The sequence below is a fragment of the Cupressus sempervirens genome, chromosome 10, assembly GCF_028749045.1.
Source record: "Cupressus sempervirens isolate cs-2001-9-10 chromosome 10, ASM2874904v1, whole genome shotgun sequence".
Taxonomy (NCBI): Eukaryota; Viridiplantae; Streptophyta; class Pinopsida; order Cupressales; family Cupressaceae; genus Cupressus; species Cupressus sempervirens.
This window is the reverse complement of record NC_143127.1, coordinates 358,083,856-358,108,435: the sequence shown is the minus strand read 5'-3', so window position 1 is coordinate 358,108,435 and position 24,580 is coordinate 358,083,856. Positions and strand designations below refer to the sequence as shown.

The 24,580-nt window shown below is 35.5% G+C and overlaps 3 protein-coding genes across 8 annotated transcripts in view; 2 read left to right on the top strand and 1 right to left on the bottom strand.

The window, feature by feature from the left end:
• LOC149534100 (phosphoglycerate mutase-like protein 4) overlaps window positions 1–24,580 on the bottom strand; it is a 177,117-nt gene that overhangs the window by 24,924 nt on the left and 127,613 nt on the right. For all 6 annotated transcript variants that reach the window (XM_089803844.1, XM_089803843.1, XM_089803846.1 and 3 more), the window contains one exon: window positions 2,533–2,608. In XM_089803844.1, the coding sequence (XP_089659970.1) occupies window positions 2,533–2,608 (76 nt within the window). The remainder of the gene's footprint in view (window positions 1–2,532; window positions 2,609–24,580) is intronic.
• LOC149534102 (uncharacterized) lies at window positions 19,672–21,291 on the top strand. The gene is made up of 4 exons (XM_089803346.1): window positions 19,672–20,543; window positions 20,666–20,898; window positions 21,016–21,168; window positions 21,254–21,291. The coding sequence occupies exons 1-4, from the start codon at window positions 19,927–19,929 to the stop codon at window positions 21,289–21,291; spliced, it is 1,041 nt and encodes a 346-aa protein (XP_089659472.1). The 5' UTR covers window positions 19,672–19,926.
• Window positions 21,311–23,060, top strand: LOC149534101 (uncharacterized). The gene is made up of 3 exons (XM_089803340.1): window positions 21,311–21,654; window positions 21,759–22,164; window positions 22,300–23,060. The coding sequence occupies exons 1-3, from the start codon at window positions 21,322–21,324 to the stop codon at window positions 22,881–22,883; spliced, it is 1,323 nt and encodes a 440-aa protein (XP_089659466.1). The 5' UTR covers window positions 21,311–21,321; the 3' UTR covers window positions 22,884–23,060.

Below are 24,580 nucleotides of genomic sequence, written 5' to 3'. Positions count from 1 at the left end.
AAGTGGGTTGACATATTGTTCAAAGATTCGAACGCTATTATTTATCTTAATGGGGATATTTCTGATTCTATTTCATTGTGCAGATCTATTAGACAAGGTTGCCTCTTAGCCCCCTCTCTTTTTGTGCTTGTTGCGGATGCCCTAACATTTATACTTAATGCTAAGGAGTTGGGTCCGCCAGTGAAGGGTATCTCTCTCCATAATCATGATGAACTCCTTGAACAGTTTGTTGATGATGCAACCCTTTTTGTGGAGCTTTCTGAAGCTAATTTTGGTAATATGATGAGCAGGCTACAGTTTGTTTGTAAGGCCTCTAAAGCTAAGGTCTCCCAAGGGAAATCTTCTATCAGTGGTTGGCTTAATTCTCCTCCTGACTGGATTGGGAATAAAGAGTGGCAATGGTTTGGTCCCAATCACATTGTGAGATACCTTGGTATCCCATTTTCTATCGAACCCTCTTTGAAAGACATGTGGAACTAGGTTTATAATAAAATTGAAAATAAACATTTAAAATGGCACTCATATGTTGTCAATTGTTGGGAGAGTTAAAGTTGTTCAAAAGGTCCTTTCTTCCTACACTATCTACTATGCTTATGCTTGTTTGTTTGCCTAATATTAGAGTGTGAAGATTGAAAACACTCTGAGACACTTTCTCTGATCGGATGCCTTAGGGAATAAGAAGAGACATTGTGCGAATTGGGATTGGTGTTGCTATCCTAAGAACCTAGGGGGTTTGGGCATGAGAGATATCAAAAAGCAACGGATTGCTTAGTTGCTAAGTGGATTCTAAATTCTCTTCATGGCAATGAGTCATGGAAAGTCCTGGTTAGGAACAATGTAACTAGGTCTGTTATTAAGAAAGGTAAACGCTGGGATAATATTCCTTTGATTGACATTGTTCTTGGGGATTTTGAGGTTAGAGTAGCTGGATCAAAAAAAATTCAATCTATTTGGAAAGCTTGGACCCCAGGTGAGATTGTTGATTCATTCAAGATATGTTGTTGGGAAGAATCCTTACTACTATTCTATCAAGGATAGATCCTTATGGTGGGGTGTTTATCTTAATGAAAAACCTTTGGCCTTAACTCAAAGTTACTCAGCTAAAATTTGGAACAACAAAGGCATTTCTCTAACACGGGATGTTATTATTAATAACTAGATCGGTTCTTTTTTTCCTGGTAAAGCCTTCAATACCAATCAATTTCTAGAATATGTTCAGCAGGAAGATGCTAAACTTCTGGGTGAGTTTTCTAGCAGGCAGATTTACAAGCTCCTAAATCATAGTATGGATACTTTTGATAGAATTAATTAGGTGTGGGGTTTTGGTTGGTCATATGCTAGATGGCGATTTATTTTTGACATTTTTTGGCACTTACATGTTGAACCTAAAAATGTTTGTTTCAGACGGCTCCTCATTTTTAAAAAACTTCATGTGGGTTCTTTTCTTTCCAATAATGGTAAACAGTCCATTGTTTGCTCCTTCTGTCATTGTGCTGAATCTTTTGAACACCTATTTTTTGAGTGCAAGTTTGCAAATAGAATCTGATCTCTTTTTCTTGGCAATTCTTTTAAATGGAATCATAAACCCGGTCTGTCTTGGCATGAAATTCTAGCTGGTTAAGTTGAGGTTTTTTATTTTAAGTTAAACTCTTTTTGTTTTGTTCTCACTAATGAAATTCTATGGTTCATTTGGAAGCAAAGGAATGAGGAAATCTTTCAAGGGAGGCAAACGAAGCTTACTAGGTTTTTCTTGAAACTCGCCCTCTTTCTCATCACTTCATAGGTCATGGTTGTAATCGAGGTGCCAAAGAAAAGATTCACAGAGTTGCTGAGTGAAGGCAACATGCTGCTGTTCAAAGATGACATCCTGATGTCCAATTTTGTTTCCTAGGTACAGGATCTAGATTTGCCCAGTACCTCCAGACCTTCTCACCATGGTGATCTTTTCAGTCATGAGGACCCTGTTATTGCTCAGCAAGAGGATACACTTTGTTCATAACAGCAATTATGAGGAAGTCAATTACAGGAGCCCAGTGGAAAGTGCTTTCTATGGAGATGGTTGGAACCTGAATAATGTTAGTTTCGGAAGCAATGTTAATGATGGATGGGACTGATTGTTGGATCTGTTTTGTACAGTTGGTCTTGTTTAGGTCACTATATGGACTTTTTAGCTGGATCTGTTATAGTGTATTTGCAGTACTGTTCTATTTGCAAAGGCTGTACTGGACAGATTTCTTTCAGTTACTAGATCCAGTTTTGGCATCTAGTTTTTTTTTTGGCTTTTGTAATCAGCTGATCCGCTCTCTAATAGAAAAAATACTGATATATATCTGCAAACCTTGAGGGATAATTCAATAAACAAATATTATTTATTTATATTTTTTGAAAAGAAAGCTAAATATATTCTAGACATGGTTTTTCTTATGGTAATCTAGAACCTTGAAAGTTGGGGTTTTTTGTACTATTCAAAAAAAGGTATTCAAAGTAAAAGAAATAAAATATTGAGATAATCAGATCTGTTATTTAATTTACCTCTATGGTTTTTGTCAATTTCCTCCAAAGCAGATGTTGTACGATCATAAATTTGATTTAAGCTCTCTCCTCCACCCTAAAACAATAATAAAATGAATAAGATGCAAACAAATGTTAAAACAATACATATACTCTCATACATCTTGTGGAAACAGATTTGTGTAGATCCTTGAGATGAACAAAATACCCATATATATCATATTTCTAGAATTTCAAATTACTTGTCTAGTTGAGTGCTCTAGCCTCTACAACTCTTCATTAAAACAACTAAATGGCTATTCTCATGTGCTTTGTCAGCACAACCATATTGCAAAAGGACATGGTGTCTGCTGATGTTATACTGGGTGGATGATATCAGAGAAGTTAGTTATTGTATGAATAGAAATTCAAAATTCAACACATGACCTGGTCAATGGAGAAAATAATGGGGATGACCTAGTTTGACTTAAGTGTTGAGCGTATGTCATCAACCTTAAATGATGTTTTGCATGAACAGTTAAGACCAACAATTGCATCAGGAATCATGTAAATTCAATTCCAAGTTGAGCCCTTGTGTCTGCACTTATTTGTTGACCTTTTACAGAGAAGAGCCCAGAAAATAAAATATTTACAATATCATGGTTATATTTGTGTGACATTATCTAGATCTGGATTTAATTTGGTCTGTCTAGTTTTTTCACAAATGTCAAACCCTACCAAGTTTCATCATTCACTGGTTTACAAAATAATTTTGTATAGCAAATAACATAACTAGTGACTATGATTATTGTGACTATGTTCATCCCACTTTTTAGACAAGTTGGCATCCCTACCAACACAAAATTTAATAAATCATTCGAATATGAGGGAGGGGACGAGCAAAATGCCCTAATTGTAGAAAAGGTAAAATAAACAATGCAGCCATAACCATGATGGTGCAACTTCTGCCTAAAATGGTATAGTGGCTAAATGAGATTGTACAGCTTATAAAAGATGGTACCACTCTTACATGGGATCATGTCTAACTAACACGGACTAACACGGGCCCTGACAAGCCAATTGTGCCAACAGCCAACTATGAGTTACTTTATGCCAGCTCTAGGAGCTTGTACTTGGTGGATAGCTGTAATATTCCCTTTTGGTCTATTTCGACATTCTCAAAAAATTCTGAGATTCTTCGTGAATACCAACTAATTATTGAAGAACTTTGAGAGTGGCAATGAGTTCAAGAATTTGAGTTGATCCATTTTGATGCTTTCCATTACTTTAGTTCAAAGTCTGAATAATAATTATATATTTACATGTTGTTACCCGATTTTATATCTACTGAATTTTAGAATTTAAATCCAGCTTCTGTAACGAGTTCACATTCTCCCAGACACCCAATGGTCATCAGACCCAAAAAGTCAATAAAGCAGCTATGAAGAGGACGTTAAGTTTGTATGGGGTCAGGAGGTTGACCTCTTCATTCAATGGTAAACACATATAATTAAAAAGCTTTTCAGCTCCAATGGCTCAAATTCCCATGAAATGGGAAGCGTACAAGGCATTCATAAGTGCTTCAGGGACACCTCTCTACTATGCCAAAGGGAAAACTCTGCAGAATAGTTTATGGACTCAGACTTAGAGAGTACTCGGCGAGCCCAAAATTTTCAACTCAGAAAATTTGGCAACTTAGAAAGAACTAAAAATTAAAATCTCTTAAAAAAAACATACTTTTTGTAAAGTTGAATTCAATTTCAAAATGTATTAAATTAAACATTGACATCTTCAAACAGAAAATGCATGGTTTTATAGAACAAACATGTAAAAATCACATTTTATCTAGTGTTTTACTTGTGGCTTTTTGTGTCTATAAAAAGGTGAGAGTTAAACCTGTGAGTACTCATCCAGTAAAACAAAGAGTACTTAGCAACGTAGGGGGTAGTTAGAGAGTTTGCAAAGTGTGCACTACAATATCAATGTCACCTCATGGGAAGAAATGAAATGATTGCTAGAGATGCATATTTGATGGTCTTCAAACAAAGTATAATGTCCTCAAAATGAAAGCAGAGCATATTATAACACACACACGAATGCATGTGTTGAGTCAATATCACAAAAGTAAAAAAGCATTGCTAAACATATGTTGGTTTCATCATTGATGGAAAGAGATGTTGGACAAGAAGATTAAGCCCGCAAAAAGTTCCTAGCAGTTTGCAAAGACTGGACGTTGCATCTGATATTTCATTGGTTTCCAAAACTAACATCATAACTCGATAAATTTACCGGAACTTCGTCAGAATCCAATATCACATTTTGATCCATCATCAGGATGAAGACCAAGAGATGCAATTTGTAGTGTGATTCAAAATGTTGATGGTAAAAATCTTAAAACAATCGAATCCAAAAATATATCACTGCAATACAATGGATTGTGGAAATTTGTTCTCTTTAAATTTTAAAATAGCTACCAAACTAATTATTTACTAATACTGTGCTAACTCTCCTAATCCTTAGAGAATACTCTACTCAGATTTACCTAACCCTCTTATGAGAATAATTCTCAATTAGGTAACCGTCACATTGAGGGTGTCCTCCTAGAACCTTTGGGATCTCTATTAATGAGCGCACTCAACTTTACAAAATAGTGAATCCTGTGTAAATGATTAAGGAGAAGCTAGATATAATATAACCAACTCAATAGGAGAAGTTGGATTTAAGACATCAGATTAAACACTGTTAATATGTTTAGAAATTCATCTATTAAGAAAGCAACGATTTCATTAGAAAGAAATGCAACACTTATATGATTAACATCAATTATGTTAAGAACAGTATTAGAAGTTAGAACAAATATAGAAAGTTGCGTTCAACATTTGCTAGATCAACAGTGTGATTAAGAGTCAACTTAAGTTGTTGAAGGATAAGATTCCTGCTTAAGAGAAAAATAAAGATTAAAAATAGCGGGACACTTGCATTTCGCATTGCAGAGGCAGTAAGGGAAACATTTGGAATCCCCTACCATAAAAAATGCAGAGTGAAACAAATTAAGATGCTCAAGCCATGTTTGAAAAGAATACAGATGCATGTATGGCCGTCATTAACTATGGGTGGATGCTTGGACCAAGGCAACATCGTACCAAAATACCCAAGAAACAAACAAGTACAAATTTCAAAGATGGATGCCACGTGATCTTCTTGTTGAACGGCACCACAAGCGCCCCTCAAGGAGCGCTATTTGAAACTTGGATGATTTACTTCATAAAGGAAGAATTGGATGAACATGATAAGTGGCAACTTGGACATTCAATTTAGGAATTTGGAAAGAACAAAGACGTTCTACATGAGCTCTTACATGATTTACTTGTTCGCAAGCAGTATCAACTATACAAACCTGATATGCAAAGGCCAAGTGAACAAGAAGAAACCGCTTAAGGTCTATAATTTCCATCCTCAACTACATCTGCATGATAAGGGACTTTATAGGAGGGTGAATGATGTGTTCTCTTTGTACCTTGTTCATTTCTCCAAGGGGGTTGCACCAAACGTTACCCAAGGAAGCAATGGCCTTGGTAAAAAATAACGAATCATGTTTGCCCAATTCCCAACCTTTATCTAAAAAAAAAATCATGGATGCACCTTGTTAAAGTATAGCTTCCACACACACACACACACATCGAGCATTGATACATGACAATAATGCCATCCATATTATATATTTGTTGTGGTTATTTTATCACATACATTGAGCATTGATACATGACAATAAAGTCATCCATATTATCGACAGATCAATATTGGAATAATATCATTGTGATTGCTCAGAACACAATCGGGCTTACAATAAATATGAGCGCCCAAAATGATATCGAGACTGCCTTGATATTGGGCCTGCCTTGAGATCGGGCTCTTGCAACTATAATGTTCTTGACATGTGTTAGTTGAGTTTAATTAAAATCAAACCATATTACATAGGGACATGACACTACATACTATGTGGAGTCATGTCTCTACAAAGATGTGTCTATTCCTTCTAATATATTTATTGAGCCAATGCAGTGGATAACATATCAATCACAAGGCAGTATTATTATCTATTGCATTTCCATTACCAGCAATTATCTCATCTATATCTATTGTCATCACCATTGGAGATTGTTAGTATTGTGCTATATAAATTACAGATTGGAATATCAGAGAAATACAAACATTATATATATATATATATATATATATATATATATATATTCTTGCAATCATATGATTACATAACTATAGAATTCATTAGTAATCAAATCAGTGAATCTCTGATAACTGATTTATAAATTAAACTAAAACTCTATCTCAGATCCTAGGTTCCTTAACATGGTATCAAAGCAAGGCTAGTTGATAGAGTTTTAAAAAAATTGTGAAATCGTCTCCCAAGATCACTGAATTATTTAAAAACTATTCAATAGTGCAAACATGGTGAACGGCATCAAGTTAGAACACATACTTGATGGAGCATCAAACTTCGTATCCTGGAGAATATGAATCATGATTGTTCTTAAAGAACTTGAATTAGAACAATATGTGGAAGAAAACAAAACTATGCTTGAAAATGAGCCAGATAAAGCAATATGGAAAAGGCATAACAATTAAGCTATTAAATTATAATTGATTCTGTAAAAAATCACATTCTTTCATTTATAGCAAAATCTATAACTACATATGAGATGTTCATGACTATTCAAAATTCATATGAAACCAATAATGCAAGCAAATTGCTTACCTTAAAAACACAACTCCTTCATACTAAGATGAATAAAGGAGAAACTGTCATCATATTTCATGAGAATATCATAATTAAGAGATCAACTTTCTACAATTGTAAATATTGTAGATGATCAAGAATTATTATTGATAGCTCTTGAGGGGTTGCCAACTACATGGGAATCCTTCATTCGAGGGATTAGTAGGCATCTTGCTTTAACAAAATTTGTCCAACTCAAGAAGAATCACGATTGATTACAAGAGGAATCATTCCTAATAAAGAGGAGGAAATTCAAGCTTTACATGTGAACTCAAAAAATAAAAGGAAGAGATGTTTTGAGAAGAAAAGAGGAAAGAAAAATCAAAACTATAAGAGGAGATTTGTCAAAAGTTCAATGCTACAAATGTGACAAATTTGGACATACTAACACGTATTGTCCAGAAAGAAAGAAAGCCATTCCCAACATTTTTTAAGTCAAGGAAGTTGAAAACTCACTATTCTTCCTTGCCTTATCAAGTGAGTTAAACTCTAAAAAGAATACATGGATAATTGATAGCAAAGCATCTAGACACATAACTGGATTTAGAGATTAGTTTGAAACCTTTGAAGGACACTCAACTAGAGAAGTCACAATAGGGGATAGCTCCAGTTATCCTGTGTAAGGAATTGGGACCCATTCAGTTCACCTGAAAATTAGAGTTACTCTACAACTAAAAGATGCTCTATTTGTACCAAGTATCAAGAGAAACCTAGTCTCTATTTCAGGCCTAGCAGATCAAGGGTATTGTGTCACCTTCCAAGAAGATAAGGTCCTATCTTGAACTAAGAGTTCAAATTTGAAAAATGCAATCTCTATTTGATTCCAAGATGGAAGCCTATATAAACTGTGTAACTCTCAAAACTAGAGTTACAAGACTCAGCAAGTCTGGCAAGGACTTGGTAAGTCCCAAGCCAAGGTGGGTAAAACAAGAAAAATTGCCTCTGGACTCGAACTCAGCTGAGTCCTTGCTAACTTGCTGAGTCCCATCAAGGTGCCTCGACAGGCAAGCAGTGTCCAAAAAGGACATTAAAACAATTAAAGTTTTTTTTGTCGATAAAGCATGAGTAAGACCTAAAAAGGTTATTGTTGATTTTCATGGAGGATCTGTTGCAAATGTATTAAGCACTACCGGATTGTTATGTGTTTCGAACGCAACATCCTCTTAGATTATATAGAGAATAGGCCATGAATAGACATGTCCCTTCATGGGACATGTCTATTCATTAATCAAATAACTAATATGATAACAAATTTAATCACACACATATAATTTTCTCGTATAACAATTACTTTATATCACAATTATAAAGGAGACACATTTATATTATATCTCATATATAATAGGTTTATTCAACTGAAGCTATTAAACATCAACACTCCCTATTAGCTTAGACATATAAACACATAAGAATAAATATTACTTTAACATAACAATTTAAAGGATATCTCAAAAGGTTTCCACCATTTGATATTACATTCGATATCATGAGTATAGGTCTTCCAAAGTATCAACACATGACATTCACCAAGTACTCAAAAAATTTTGATATCACATATGATATCAAGTGTATTGGTCTCCCAGAATATCAATGATATTCACCAAGTGCTCAAAATAAGGTTTGATATCACAGCTGATATCAAGAGTATTGGCCTCCCAGAATATCAATGATATTCACCAGTACTCTTTGAGTAATGGCCTTCTAGAATGTTGAGATGCAAGAGATTTATGATATACTCGATTCGTTTGATCTCGTTATACAAGTTATTGTAAGATCGTCACCTTACAATAACTTTTGCAAATGCAAGTCACATCATTTGGAAGTCGTCACTTCCTCATGATGTACATAAGGGGTAGGCCCATTAGAATCACAGTCACGAGGTATATTCGTGAATCACAATCTTCTAAACTGCTAGATTTTATTCATCGCTGGAGAATACATCTCAACATGCTTTACTCCCTCTGAATCAATATCACTAAGATCATCGAAGGTTGACTGAATCATATCCTCTATCCGCTCCCTCTCTTTCAAGGTTGTCTCTAATGAAATGTCAGTCTCCCTCTAAATCTCAACCTCCCCCTTTTCCTGCAATCATATTCTCGAAAGAAAAAAATCAAGGCACATGACTCTTATAGTATATACAAAAATACAAATAAGAGAGACTTCATTGATTAGTTAAATAAAATACTCAAGGATACTGAATAATTCTGCATAATAATACAAGATTATTCCAATACAATATAGATAAAAATATAATTTAAGGATTCACTTAAATACATAAGAAATTATATTACTATCCTATTGCACATCAACTAATCCTTTTAAATTTAATAATGTCAAATTATTAAATTTAAAAATATTTCCACATATATATGCATTTTATATTTATTAGATATTTATCCTTTTGAATTGACAAATATTTCAAAATAATCGAATATAATATATAATAAACATTGAACATAGAAATCAATATTTGTGAAATGAACTCATACCTTTATACTTACCTTTCATAGTGGGACCCTCTTGTCCTTGTGGAAGTCAAACCTGATGTTATAACATTGCACATTCTTAAATGTCACATGTAAGTATCTTATCGTGCAACTTGACTTACGGAATGTCTCAATAAATTTGCATTTGGGGATTTCGCTTCTTCTATAAAGACACATGCCATGGCATCGGGGTCCTATGCTCAATCCACATCACAAAACACCCACACTTGTTTCGAGTGTAAATGGAATGTGGTTTATTCTTCCACCATGCTTATACACATGCTATTTATAGAAAATAACGACATTCTGAGTATTTCTCGATGGGTTGTTTTTTCATAAGCTGTATTTACAAAGCTTCCATTATCTTCCTTAATTTATTATCACATAGTGGGCACCCTTTCTTGCTCTTGAGCCACTGAAGAAGACAGATATTGTGGAAAATATAAGTTTTGTGGCAGAACATCTAGCAAGCATTCTTCTCTACCTCAAATTACCATACAAATTGCAAAACAAGGAACACTATCCATGTGAAGAAGAGATGTTTTGAAGGCGTCAAATGCATCTATCAATTCTGTTGCCTACCTCTCCATCTCTTCACCCATTCTCCTCATTTTTGCTAAGTCTACATTCACATCAATTCTGATATCTGCTGGGAATTTCATAATATTCCTCTTCCTTGATCATCGACCTCATTTTTGTTTCTTTCTTCTATAGATGTCATTTATCTCCTGAATTTACACTTGAGCAAGCATGTGCCCTAAATCACAACCATTCGTGGAAAGTATAGACACATAGATAACTTGTGTATATGCCTATGGTCTTGATTATGTCTCCCTTTGTATCCATGTGTGTTCTAATCAGTGCCTCTTCTTCATAAAAATATTGTAGATTCACCACCTTGTGTTGAAGGGATTATGTAGCATCATGTTTAGCATCTTCTCTGGAATACATATTTGAGTGACTGTTCAAGTCATTCCTCCCATGGAATCTCACCGCATTTGGAGTTTTAAATGTTGGCTATATGTTTGTTACTTACACTTGATCAAAAAGATCTAATACCCTTCCAACAGATCTATCTTTTGCATATAGTGCACTCTAAAATTTCCATCTATGTTTAAGAAAATCTAGTAAATAATTTCATTTTTGAACATATAAGCTACGTTCAATTTTTTAACTTTTACATTTGCAATTGGCTCTAATACCATGTTGATTTTCATGGAGGATCTATTGCAAATGTACTAAGCACTACTGGATTAGTATGTGTGTTCTGAATGTAACATCCTATTAGATTTATAAAGAGAATAGGCTACGAATAGACATGTCTCTTCATGGGACATGTCTATTCATTAATCAAATAATTAATATGATCACAAATTTAATCACACATACATATACCAATAACACTATATCTCAATTACAAAGGACACATATATATTATATCTCATATATAATAGGTTTATCTGACTGAAGCTATCAAACATCAACAATTATTCTATCACTTGCAAACACAAAGAATAAACAAAGAACACTTGAGGGAAGGGTACTGGGGTTTTGGGAGATAGATTAGCCAATTGGTTAGCTCTCACCTATTGATTACTGATTATTTGTGTCACTTTGTAGCTTACATCTAAGCATTGAGAGGAGTTAAAAAAAGCATTTGGAGGAGGCTTCTTCAAGCTTGGGTTACATTTCAATTTCTAGAGAAAATTTGAAAAAGTAAGATACATTGTTTCTTTTTGTTATTTTGCAAATCTTTTTACATTTGTGAGTCTTTTTTTATTTGCATTTATTTGGACTCTTTAGATTTGTTCTATTTTTATCCTAATGAAAAACTTGAAAGGTAAGTAGGTTTAGTGTTTGTAAAATGGATTTTCTATATTCTAGATGCTTAGTTTTTTTCGTTGGTATATTGCAGCAACAACAACATCATGTCTCAATCAGAGCGTAGTGGAACTAGGCTTAAAACTAACCCTAATGCTGACCCTAGTGCAGTAGCAAGGGCTAGGGCTTGGAAATATGTCATTCCTAGTCATAGAAAAGGAGTTATGACATGTTGGCATTTTATGATAAAATATAATGGGGGAGGCATTAATAGATTGAAATATCACCTTGCACATGTACGAAGGTATGATATCAAAGCATGCAAGACAATATCCTTAGATGTTATGCATGATATGCAAGTTCTCTTAGAAGAAACTGCAGAGAAGAAAGAATTTAAAAGAAAACAAGAGATGGCACAATTAGCTAAAACTAGAAGTGTAGAGGGCTCTTCAAGTTATCATGGACATGGTCACCCTTTAGTTCCACCTCCTAGTACTATTGCGTCTCAGACCTCAGACTATGAGCATTGGGCTTTAGGTGCGTAAGCAAAGATCTTCACTTGATTTCATCTTTGTTCCGCACACAACTCCAGGGCCACAACCATCACTTGAGAGCATGGCTTGGAATAAGGAGAAGCATGAGCAAACAAAGTTAGCACTTGGAGATTTCTTCTTCTACAAAAACCTTTCATTTAATGCAGCAATGTACTTATAATTTTAATTTTTAATCTGTATGTCTTCTCTTGCTTGTATAATAAGCATACTTATTAGTAATTTGTTTTAGGTCTCCTTATTGGCAAATTGCCATAGATGTTGTTATTGTTTGTGGTCTAGGATTCAAAGCCCCTAATGATGATGAGCTAAAAGGTCCTATTTTGGCTCATAAAGTTGTTGATGTAAAATTTGAAATCAAGGAGTTGTGAAGGGTTGCATTGCCATGATCAATGGTTGGACTAATAGAAGAAATGGAATACAACTGAATTTTCTTGTCTCCTCATCAATATCAATATTGTATTTAGGAAGTTAGAATTTAGTAAGTTAGTAGTAAATTGATTGATCATTGTGATTGTACTAAATTTCTTTATTTTTTATCAAGTTTCACAGTGTTTTTGAAATCAATTGATGCCTGGGCGAAGACCAAAAATGCTAAGTATCTTTGTGAGGTAATGGAGGAAGTGTTGAAGGACGTGGGTGAGGATAATGTGGTGCAAATTGTGACAGATAATGCAGAAAATTATGTTGTTGCTAGTAGACTTCTTATGGAAAGGCACCACCACTTGTTTTGGACCCCTTGTACTACCCATTGCATTGACCTAATGTTGGAGGATCTAAGTAATATTCTTTGGATGACAAAATGTGTAGAGCAAGCAAGGATTATTAGAAAATTCATATATAATCACGCTTGGGTCCTCAACAATATAAGGAAACACACAAAGAAAAGAGAGTTGTCTCATCTAGCAGTCACTAGATTTGCAACAAATTATCTCACATTGAAATCTTTTCTTAATGCAAAGGCTGGTTTGAAAGGTATGTTTGTATGTGAGGAGTGGACAAGTTCATCATAAACAAAGCTCAATGCAACAATTGAGGTGGTTGATCAGGTTTTTAATGAAAGTTGGCTTTTCGAAACATGCCAAGGAGATTGTGTAGGTAATTTTTCCTTTTTTGCTCATTTCCATTTCATTTCACTATTTTCGTTGAAGTTTTAAACACTTGTTTATGCTCATTAACATTCACATTGCTCATTTTTAAAAGGAAAACTTAATGTTTTGTTTTTCACAATGATTGCAATTCATAGAGCCTCTTATTTTTATCCTACAGATTGCTGACGGAGAGAAGCCTACAATGGGTTACATTTATGAGGGCACAGATAGTGCAAATGTAATGTTCTCGTTCCCTTCTACCACTCAGGAAGCTAGATGATGGATGATTTGTGGAGGTCGTGTTGTCTAAATGGGGACTGTACGGTTATGGTAGATACTATACAGTTAGGTGTGACAGGCCAAGTATGTCGTACAATTTGAATGGGGACTATACCTATTGGGTGAGGGTGCGCAGGAGGAGGTTGTACGGTAGTCAGGGAGGCCGTACAATGGTTAGGGAGGTCATACGGTAATCAAGGAGGCCTACGGTAATCAAGAATGTAGTACAGTGGTCGAGTTGGTGAGATGTATGGTGGGTACAGTTGTAGGGAGGCCTTGGTAGGTGAAGGACGTGGCAAAAGTTATGGAATGGTACAAGCTATGCGAAGGGTGAATCAACAATAAGAAGTAATTGCCGATGATCATGCAAATCATATAATTATGTAATCAACACAAAAATGAAAGATTGGTACTCGCATATACCAGAAGTTGCATTCCTGATTGCAAAATATAATTGCATACACAAATGGTGCTCCAGATGTGCTAGACCCTAAGCGAAGTAATACACACGGAATAGGGTGAGGGTTGAATTCCAACAAAACTGGAATAGCCAAGTAGAGAAAATCTTTCACTTCCAAAATGGCGTACAATACCGAACTCCAATAGGAATTCACAATACAAAGAAATAATCCAAATCACATAGCAACTACAACCTACATTTCGTGCTTAAATACCCTTCGAAAAACCTTTTCGAGGGTGTACAAAGATAGCCGATGACTACACCTACCTACAGAAAAAATTAAATAAAAAATGGGTCCAAGGTAAACTAAATCAATCAGCCCATTAACAAGAGTTTAATTAATTATTTATTTTATGACAGGAACATTATAGGAAAAGAGGCCATTCAAGCTTTTTATGCAAGGAATCATGAAAAATATGGCCCCATATGGGATGTAATTAATAAGCGATGGCACAATCTACTTCATAGGCTTATACATGCAATTGCCCACTTTCTTAATCCAACATACCAATTCAGCCCATATTTTTAGGAAAATGAAGGTGTTGAGTGACCTTTATGATGTTATAGAGAGAATCTCGTCAGATGAAACTTTTGGAACAATTATAGTCTATCAGATAGAGATATATAAGAAAGAACAAGAAGACCTATTTTCATGACACTTATGGAAGAAAATTGGGCAGACATGATGCCTGGTAAAAATCTATGATTCCAAATTCTAATTTCTATTTTATTACCACTTTAGAATCTAAAATCTAGATTGATAAAGTCAAGGTCGTAGAACTGATTTAAAAGTTTCTTGTTTCAGATGTATGGCGGGAAATGTTTGGCAATAAAGTGCCAAATTTGTAGAGAATTGTAGTTTGTATCTTGAGCCAAACATCTAGTGCTTCAGGATGCGAACGCAATTGGATTACTTTCGAGCATATACACTCAAAGAGGCGCAACAAGTTGGCAACAAAAAAGTTGAATGATTTTTTTTTTGTTCCCTACAACCTTCACTTCTGTCACAAACAGATTTTGGGCACCGACGCATCTTCCATTGTATTAGAGAAGTTTGATATACAAGGAGGGTGGAACATAGGGGTTAATGATCCCATCTGCACTGATCAAGACTTGGAGTGGGTTGATCAAGTGGATCAAGAGGCAGAGAAAGTGGAGGAGGCTAAAGCACGAGGAGACCTAGTGCAGGACACAGAGGCCGATAGTGACAGATCAAACTTTGATGATGAGGATTATGAGAATGAGGAGGGTGATCATGATGAGCGTGTCACCGAGGTTCAACCTCAGACATAGGGAGAGAGGGTGGCTCTAGAGTCTTCCATAACCTATCTTAGGCATACTCTTAGGAAGACATGGACTTCTATGAGCCTTTCTTTTGATATATGTTTTGAACTATTGATTCCATGGATTGCATACTCCATGGATATTGTAGACATTTGACGAATACACTATAAATCAAATTTCTATTATGTTATTCAATTTAACGTTAAGTAATTTCTTTCAAACATTCGCATTTATACTCACATGATCTATGAGAAGTTGTGTATGTGCAAAGTTTCTTCTATTCATCTCAACTATTGTGTATTTGATGTTAATTGGCTAAATGATGCTTGAAAAAAAAATTAAAATCTTTTAATTTCATCAATTTTTTAATTTGTCGAGTCCTTGTTGAGTCCAAGTCCGAGCCCAATTTGGGCTTGACCAAGTCCGAGCCGAGTCCGAGGCTAGTAACACTACTCAAAACCTAGCCTTAAATCACGAAGTTGTAAAAAACTATGAGATTTGGCACATAAGACTAGGTCACCTCCATTTCTGTGCTCTACCCTCCATAGAGAAGATTGTGAAAGGCATACCTAACCTAAATTCTGAACATGATGGAATATGTAAAGGTTGTGCATTAGGAAAGAACTCCAAAACATCTTTCCCTCATCGTGAACACAAATCAAAGATTGAATTTGAACTCATTCATATTGATTTGTGTGGACCAATGTTAGTACCTTCCCTAGGGGGATACTTGTATTATATCATCTTTGTCAATGATTATTCTAGGAAAACTTGGATCGATTTCCTGAAACTGAAAGAATCAAATGAAATTCTATCTAAATTCAAAGAGTTTATAGCCTTATTCGAAAATCAAATCGGGAAGAAAATTAGAATTCTAGGATCGGACAATAGAGGAGAATACATTTCTGAAAACTTTAAAGAGTTCTGCATATCTATTGGGATTAAAAGGGAGTATATAGTATCATATAATCCTCAATAGAATGGAGTAGCAGAAAGGAAAAACAGAACCATTATTGAAGCAATTAAGGCCATGATGCATGAAAAAATCTTCACATAACATTTTGGGCTAAAGCCTCCAAAAGTCTTTTCAAGAAACAAACTTAATCTAAGTGACCCAAGAATCTTTGTGTGCACTATATACATTCACATTCCTAAAGAGAAAAGGACTAAACTAGAGCCCTCAAGAAAGAAAGGCATATTTGTTAATTATAGTGAATCTTCCAAAGCTTATAGAGTATAAATACCAAGGTCAAGGACAATTGAAAGTAGTAGAGATGTTAAGTTTGAAAAAGATGTTGCACATAAAGCTTCTAAAAATGTAGAAGAACCAAATAAGGATTACATCCCAGAGTTAAAATGAATGTTCTACAATTGAGAGGGAGAGTTGTACAGAAGATCATGGACCCACAACACCTAACCCTAAGTATGACTCAAATCCACCCAACAAGAAAAGAACATTATGGGCAAGAAAAATGATTGAAGAAAACAATGTGGCTCCTAATGAAATCTTTAGAGAAAATAAGAAAACAAGAAGTTTCTTATGTTATGTCACTCATATAAATGAGCTTACTCAATCAGAACCTTCAAATGTGAAGCTATGAAATCCCAAGCTTGGAAAGATGCCATAATTAAGGAATACCAATCCATATTAAAAAATAATGTTAGGGACATTGTACCAAGACCCAAATACAAATCTGTTGTCTTCTCAAAACGGCTATTCAAAATTAAATAGGCACCTAATGGTAGTATTGAAAAACGCAAAGCCAAATTTGTGGCCAAACTATTATCTTAGAAGGTTGGAATTGATTATGAAGAAACATTTGCCCCTATTAGCCGATATACATTTACCAGAACCATCATTGCAATTGTTGCATCCAAAGGGTGGAAGATACATCAAATGGATGTAAAGACAACATTTCTCAATGGTGTCATTGATGAAGAAGTATACCTGGAACAACTAGTAGGGTTTATTATCCATGAATGGAACACACATGTATGTAAACTAAAGAAAGCTCTCTATGGCCTTAAACAAGCCCCCATGGCATAGTATGAGAGAATACACAGTAACCTTATCAAACTGCGACACTCAAGAAATGAAGCAGATCCTAATCTATACTTCAAAGAATCAGAAGGTGATATGCTAATACTTATTCTCTATGTTGATGATCTTCTAATGACAAGGGAATATCACCTTATTGCAAAGTGTAAACAAGACCTTACATCTGAATTTGAAATGAGAAGTTGAGGTCTCTTACACTATTTTTGGGGATTAGAAGTATGGCATAAGGAACACTATATTTTCCTAAACCAAGGCAAGTATACTATTGACATATTGAACAAATTTGGCATGATAAACTATAAACCATTGTTCACACATATGGAGACAAATCTTCATAAGCTCAAAAGTGAAGCATCTGAATCCGAAGCCAGAGATCCTACATATTATAGATAGATAATTAGATCTCTAATGTACTTAATGAATACCCACCTTGATATTTGTTATGCTACAATTGCATTAAGTCAATTTATGTGTGAACCTAAGAAGATACATCTCATGGCAGCCAAGCACATTTTGAGATACTTGCGAGGCACTATCAGACTTGGTCTAAAATATGACAATGTTGAGTTGCAGCTTCAAGGGTATTCAGGTTTTGACTAGGTCGGTAGTTCTATTGATATGAAAAGCACTACAGGATGTTGTTATAGTCTTGGGTCTGCTATGATAGCTTGGTTTAGCAGGAAGCAATCTACAATTGCTCAGAGTTCTACTGAAGCATACTGCATAGCCATATCTATGGGAGCTCGAGAAGCAAGGTGGTTAAGGAAGTTACTCGTACTATTTGGGAAGCCCATGAATCCCATAGTTACATTGCAATAATCAAAGCTGCATCAAACTCTCAGTAAATCCAATCTTTTATAACAAATCCATGCACATAGAAATTCCCTATCACTGCAACAGAGATATGGTGGACAATAATGTTATCAAGTTGGTATATATCAGAACTGAAGAGTAAACTACTGACATATTTATGAAGCCTCTTGCAAAGTTAAAAGTGGAATATTACAGAGGTAAACTTGGTATGACTAAGATGTAAATGTAACTCCTCAGATTAAGTCTCAGTTTTGTTTAATATATATATATTCATAAAAGACTACACAGGTGCACAATAGTAACTCTTAACATAAAAAGATACATATACATGTACATATACATATGTACATACATAAAAAGATACATGTACATATACATGCGTACATACATATATGTATGTACGTATGTATATGTATCTTTTTATGTTAAGAGTTACTATTGTGCACCTGTGTAGTCTTTTATGAAAGGTGACAATCTCTCATTAAATTGGATGTAAGCTCTCTATTGTAAGGTGACGACCTTAACAATAGATTGATCTGTTATCATAAGACTTCAATAAGTTGTTGTCTCAGAATGTGCTGGAATGTATGATAACAAAAGCATCATGATTGACTTCATTAAGTTGTAGTCCCATAATGAGCCAAAAAACATGATGCTACTTGTGTTGTTAATTTCTTGAATTGTGATCCATTGTCATGATAGACTACATTAACTTGTTGTCCCGGAATTTGCCAAGAATCATAACAATAAGTGAATCATGATAGACTACTTTGGTCGCAGAGTGAGCCAGAGATCATGATACTTGTTAAATTATAACTATATTGTTTTTTTGAAATCAAGATTGATTATCTGATAGACTATGTTCTTGTCCTAGAATGTGCCAGAAATTAGATAGTCTATATTCTTAAAAGGATATACGCGTTGATAAGCATTTTTGATGCAAAATTGAATATGAGATTATTGAGGTTGTCAAATTGATCATATCCTCCCTCGCTAAGAGGGAGTGTTAAAGTATAGCGTCAGTCCGATCTGATAAAGCCGATGCCAATATATGAAACATATTTACAAATACATATACATATGTATATGTATATACATCAGAGTAACGAGAATCGCCATAAAATCGCCTGAAATCGGCGATTCGGCGATTAGATTCAGCAATGGCGATTTTTTTGGAGTCAGAAATCGCCATTGCCGATTTCTTCAAGTGAATTGCCTGAATCGCTGATTCAGGCGATTCAGGCAAAAAATCACATGAATCGCCTAGAAAAATCGGCAAGAATCGCCCGCGGCCAATAAAGTATAGAGTTGTAAAATTTTAAAAAATTGCTTGGTTTTTTTACTTTGTTTTTTACCATTTCTCTTTGTTATAACCCTAAAGGGCCTTCTATTTATTTAACATGAGTAGAAGAGAGGAAAAGTGAGAGAGAAGAAGAGAAAAGAAAAGCCATAGGTTTCTAACCGGCAAGAAGAAAGAGCACAAAAGAGATCAGCAATCCATTTGGGGAGGCCATCAATTGTATTGGGAGCATTAGGGAGCCAATCTCAACACTCCTCAACTCATTTGCAAGAGGTAAGTGCTCTTTTTTTTTTTGCATGTTAGTGTATTATGCATTTTTTGTTAAATTTTTATAGTTTTCAAGATTTTTAGTTTAGATCTTGAATGTTCTTTATTTTTACTAAGTTGCAAACTAGGGTTTGTTGTTTTGTAGCTTTTATTAGCTTCAAACTTTGATATTTTACATATAAATTTTTATTGCAGCAGCCTTTGCTTTCATTTTTTGCAAATTTGCAATGGGTAGAAAAGATGAATGTTGGAAATATAACGAAGAGTTTCCTGGAAGAACCAAATATCAAACAAAATGTATTTTTTGTAAAGAAAAAATAACTTCTGGGGGTATTTATAGATTGAAATACCACATTGCTGCTATACCTGGACACGATGTTACAATTTGCACTCACCAAACTCCTGAGGCAAAACGCACTTGCTTAATGGCATTAGAAAAAATTGAAAAAGACAAAGCCAATAGGAAAATGCAACTTGAAGGGTTAAGGGGTATTGGCTCCCATGTTCCCTCATCCGCATCTGCAGCCGCATCCACATCTGCATCTGCATCAGCTTCTGCATCTGTAGGTTGTGTTGGAGAGGGTTCTTCTAGGCCTCCTTTTTATCCTAGTTCTTCTGCTCGTGCTAGTGCTAGTCGGTCACATACTGAGACAGAGTCCCACACCAACCTATTGCAGCCTAGAGTGCGGAAAAACAGAATGGATAGTTACTTTGTGCCCCGCACTACTCCTGGTTCCCAACCCACGCTTGAGGGCATGGGTTTGAACAAGGAAATTCATGATGCTGCCAGAAAGGAGATATGCAAATTTTGGTACTTTTGCAACATTCCATTTATTGCAGCCAGGTAATTGATTCTTTTTTCGTTGTTTTCTTTAAAGTTAAAATTAAAAGTAAAAGTAAAACTTTAATTATATTTACTTGTTTTATAATTTGAGTCTTTGACATCTAAATTTTTATTTGTGACAGGGCTCCTTATTGGCAGAACATGATAGACGCGGTTGCTATTTGTGGTCCGGGGTTTAAAGCCCCAACTGAGGCTGAGTTGAGCGGATACCTCTTGGATGAGATGGTAGAGGACATGAGGGCTGAGCTCGAGGAGAACCGAAAGGAGTGGATTGCAAAGGGTTGCACCATCATGACTGATGGTTGGACAGATAGGAGGAATAGAACACTCCTCAATTTTCTTGTATCCTGTGGAGGTAATTGATCATTCTACTTTCCTACATACATAATTGTAAATTTTGATTTGTTGAATGCTAATTTGTTGATGATCCATTTAATTTTAATATTCTAATTCGTTGTTTTGTTACTTGTAGGATATACCATGTTCATCAAATCCATTGATGCTTCCGCACATGTAAAAAATGCCACATACTTATGTGAGGCTATTGAGGAAGTCATAGCAGAGGTGGGAGAACAAAATGTGATCCAGGTGGTGACGGATAATGCAACAAGTTATGTTGCTGCAGGTAAACTTTTAACTTTTCAAGTTTTGAAAATAAATTTATTTGAATTTTGAAATTTGAATTTCTAATTGACTTAAAATTGTTGTAGGTAAACTTTTGATGGAGAGGCACCCCACCATATTTTGATCCCCTTGTGCGGCACATTGCATTGACCTCATGTTAGAGGAAATTGGCAAACTTGAGTTTGTCAAGTCATGTGTGGAAAGGGCAAAAAACATATGCAAATTCATTTATAATCATTCATTTGTCCTTAGCACAATGAGGAAGTACACAGAAGGCAAAGAGTTAGCTCGCCCAGGTATCACGAGGTTTGCCTCGAATTTCATCACCTTGCAGTCCTTGTTGACATCAAGGGATGAATTGAGCAGCATGTTTGTTGGGCGGGAGTGGATTTCCTCTTCCTATGCTACGACCACTGTAGGGATAGATGTGGCGGATTGCATATTTGATGAGGATGGTTTTTGGAAACCCGCTAGAGAAATCCTGCAGGTAAATTTATTGCAATTTAACATTTAGTATTTTACTTTTACTTTAAGTTATATTATTTTATATTTAAGTTTTGACTCAAGTTTTTTGTTTTACTTTATATGTAGGTCACTGAGCCCCTTGTAGCTTTGCTACGAACTGCTGATGGGGAGAAGCCCTCTATGGGCTACATTTATGAGGGCATGGATAGGGCCAAGGAGGCCATCAGAGCCCAATATGCAAGAGTGCAGGAGAGGTATGGCCCTATTTGGGACATCATCGATAGGAGATGGCAGAATCAGCTCCATCGACCCATCCATGCAGCAGCTTACTTTCTGAATCCGGCATATCGTTTCCGTCCTGAGTTCAAGACGGATGCGGAGGTTCTCACTGGTTTATACACAGTGATTCAGAGGTTGAGTAGCGATGAAGATAGCGCTGCTGCGATTGTTGAGCTAGACCAGTTCAACAATAAAGAGGGGCCACTTTTCTCTAGCAAGATGGCCATAAATGCTCAGACAACACTACAGCCAGGTAAAAATTAAATAATATATTCAATGTTCATGAATCTAGATTCTAATCTTAAAGTTGATTATGTAATTTTAGTGTTAACTTGTAATTTGTAAATGAGACTAATTGTTTCTATTTTCAATTTTTCCCTTATTGCAGATAGATGGTGGCAAATGTTTGGGGCCACAACCCCAAAACTTCAAAAAATTGCCATTCGTATTCTGAGTCAGCCAAGCAGCGCTTCTGGATGTGAGCGCAGTTGGTCCATGTTCGAGCACATCCATTCGAAGAGGAGAAACAGGTTGACAGTGCAGAAGTTGAATGATATTGTCTTTGTTCATTACAACCTCTGTCTTAGGATCAGACAGATTTTGGGCACTGACTCCTCTCCGATCATTCTAGAGGAGATTGATCCAGAATCAGAGTGGCTCACAGAGGTTGTGGATCCAATCTTCACTGAGGAAGACCGTGTGTGGGTTGACCAGGTGGATATAGAGGCTGAGGCAGCTAGAGCACGTTCTTTAGGCATTGGTAGACGCACACGTGCACGCACAGGCACAGGCCCTAGCGACGTTCATGAGCCCATCTTACATGCGGGAGATATGGCTCGGCAGTCCTCTAGGACCTACATTAGACGCCTTGCTACTAGGCAGACTGGATACTCAGAGGCTGAGGCTGAGGCTACAGCCGAGCTTCAGGATGATGTTGAGGATGATGATGATGACTATGAGTCTGAGGCTTGAGCTGGAGCCTTGTTTTTATATTTTGTTTACAGATATTGATACTGAATCATTGATAGACATATGTTTCAAACTTTCATGGATCTTCATCTTAGATTCTTACATACATTTATGATTTGATGTCTTATGGATCATCTTACATACATTCTATGATTTAAATCATTGTGATCATTTGATTTCTATTTACTTCAGCTAGCCTACAATTTACATTTTAGATAACATAGTTACATATGTGATGGATTTTATGTTCTATGTTTATGTATGTTAAGTTTTAACTTCTATTTGATGATGTTATAGTGTGTTTAAGTTATATTCAATAAAGGGTGCATGAAATAAGTTTTAAATTGTTAAAATCTTTAAATTTAAAGGGTTTTTTCAAATTTGCCGATTCATTGCCGATTCACGATTCGATTCGGCCTTGCCGATTCCGATCCGATTCCGATTCTTGTTACTTTGATATACATACATATATGCATGTGTTTAGTTTCCTTCACATATTGACATCACAAGCTATTTAATGCATTGTGGTCATGCCCAGATCAGGCTCCATATATATAGATATACACACACACAAAGTGATCTTACCCTTAGCATTTTTGGAGAGTGTTGAATTTTCCTACTCATTGGAACAAATTACAAATCTCAAAGGTGCTTTCTCTTCAACCACTCTTTTCAAAGTGATATAAAATGAAGCAAATCGTGTATCACAAGGCTTCAACAACTCTCTAGATACATGTTGCCAGTAATGGCTCAATGTGAGACGATGATTTCGTATGAAGTTCGCAACTACTCTTCCTCTATGAATTGCTTCATGTATCCCGAGGAATTTAGCCAAGTCATGAAACAAAAAGATCCAAACAATGAGGTGTACATGGACTCCAATAAATTTGTGGGTATTTCTCTACAATCAGCTTCCCTTCTGCCACACAATTTATTGCGCTATCAGTAACCACTTGAACCACATTTGCAACCCCTCCAAGAATTGCTTCCTCTTGTATCTGAAATATATATTCATAAATTTTTGTTTGATTCATAGTGTCAATAACCTTCAAGAATACAATTCCTTTAGGACAAGCCACTAAAACATTGATCAATGGTCTTTGATATATATCCAACTATCCGTCACTCAATATAGTGCAACCTGTTACCTTCCAATAGGCTGTGACCATAGCTAATTTATCAGTCACTCTATTTTTTGACCTCTCTCAAAGAGTCATTCTCAAAGCCTCAGAAGAAGGAGGTATGTACCCTTTTCCAAACTCTCCAGCTTTTTGAATAACAGCACAAAGAAGTGGATTTTTAGCTACATTGAATGAAATCGCACTTATATAGAATAAATCAGCTAGTAAATCATCAACTTGTTGTTTCTCACATGGTTTTCGAAAGTTGTTCAATGTTCCACTCTCCTTTGTTGCCTTTACAACCTGAGGTAGACATGAAGATGGATGTATAGTGGATGTGAATCTAGAGACATCTTCTTCAATTCTTTGTTTCTTTTGTGCCTTCATCTTTTCAACAATTGAAGATGAATGTTTTCTCTAAAATAACTTTGAGCTTTTGGGTCACACCTAGACATGCAGTAACACCTCCACCTTTAACCCCTGTAATACCAAGTAAGTGATCCATGACACTTGTTAAACTTCCAATAATAACTTTTGGACACAAGTTACACTGAGCTTTATTAGCACCATTACGAGTCA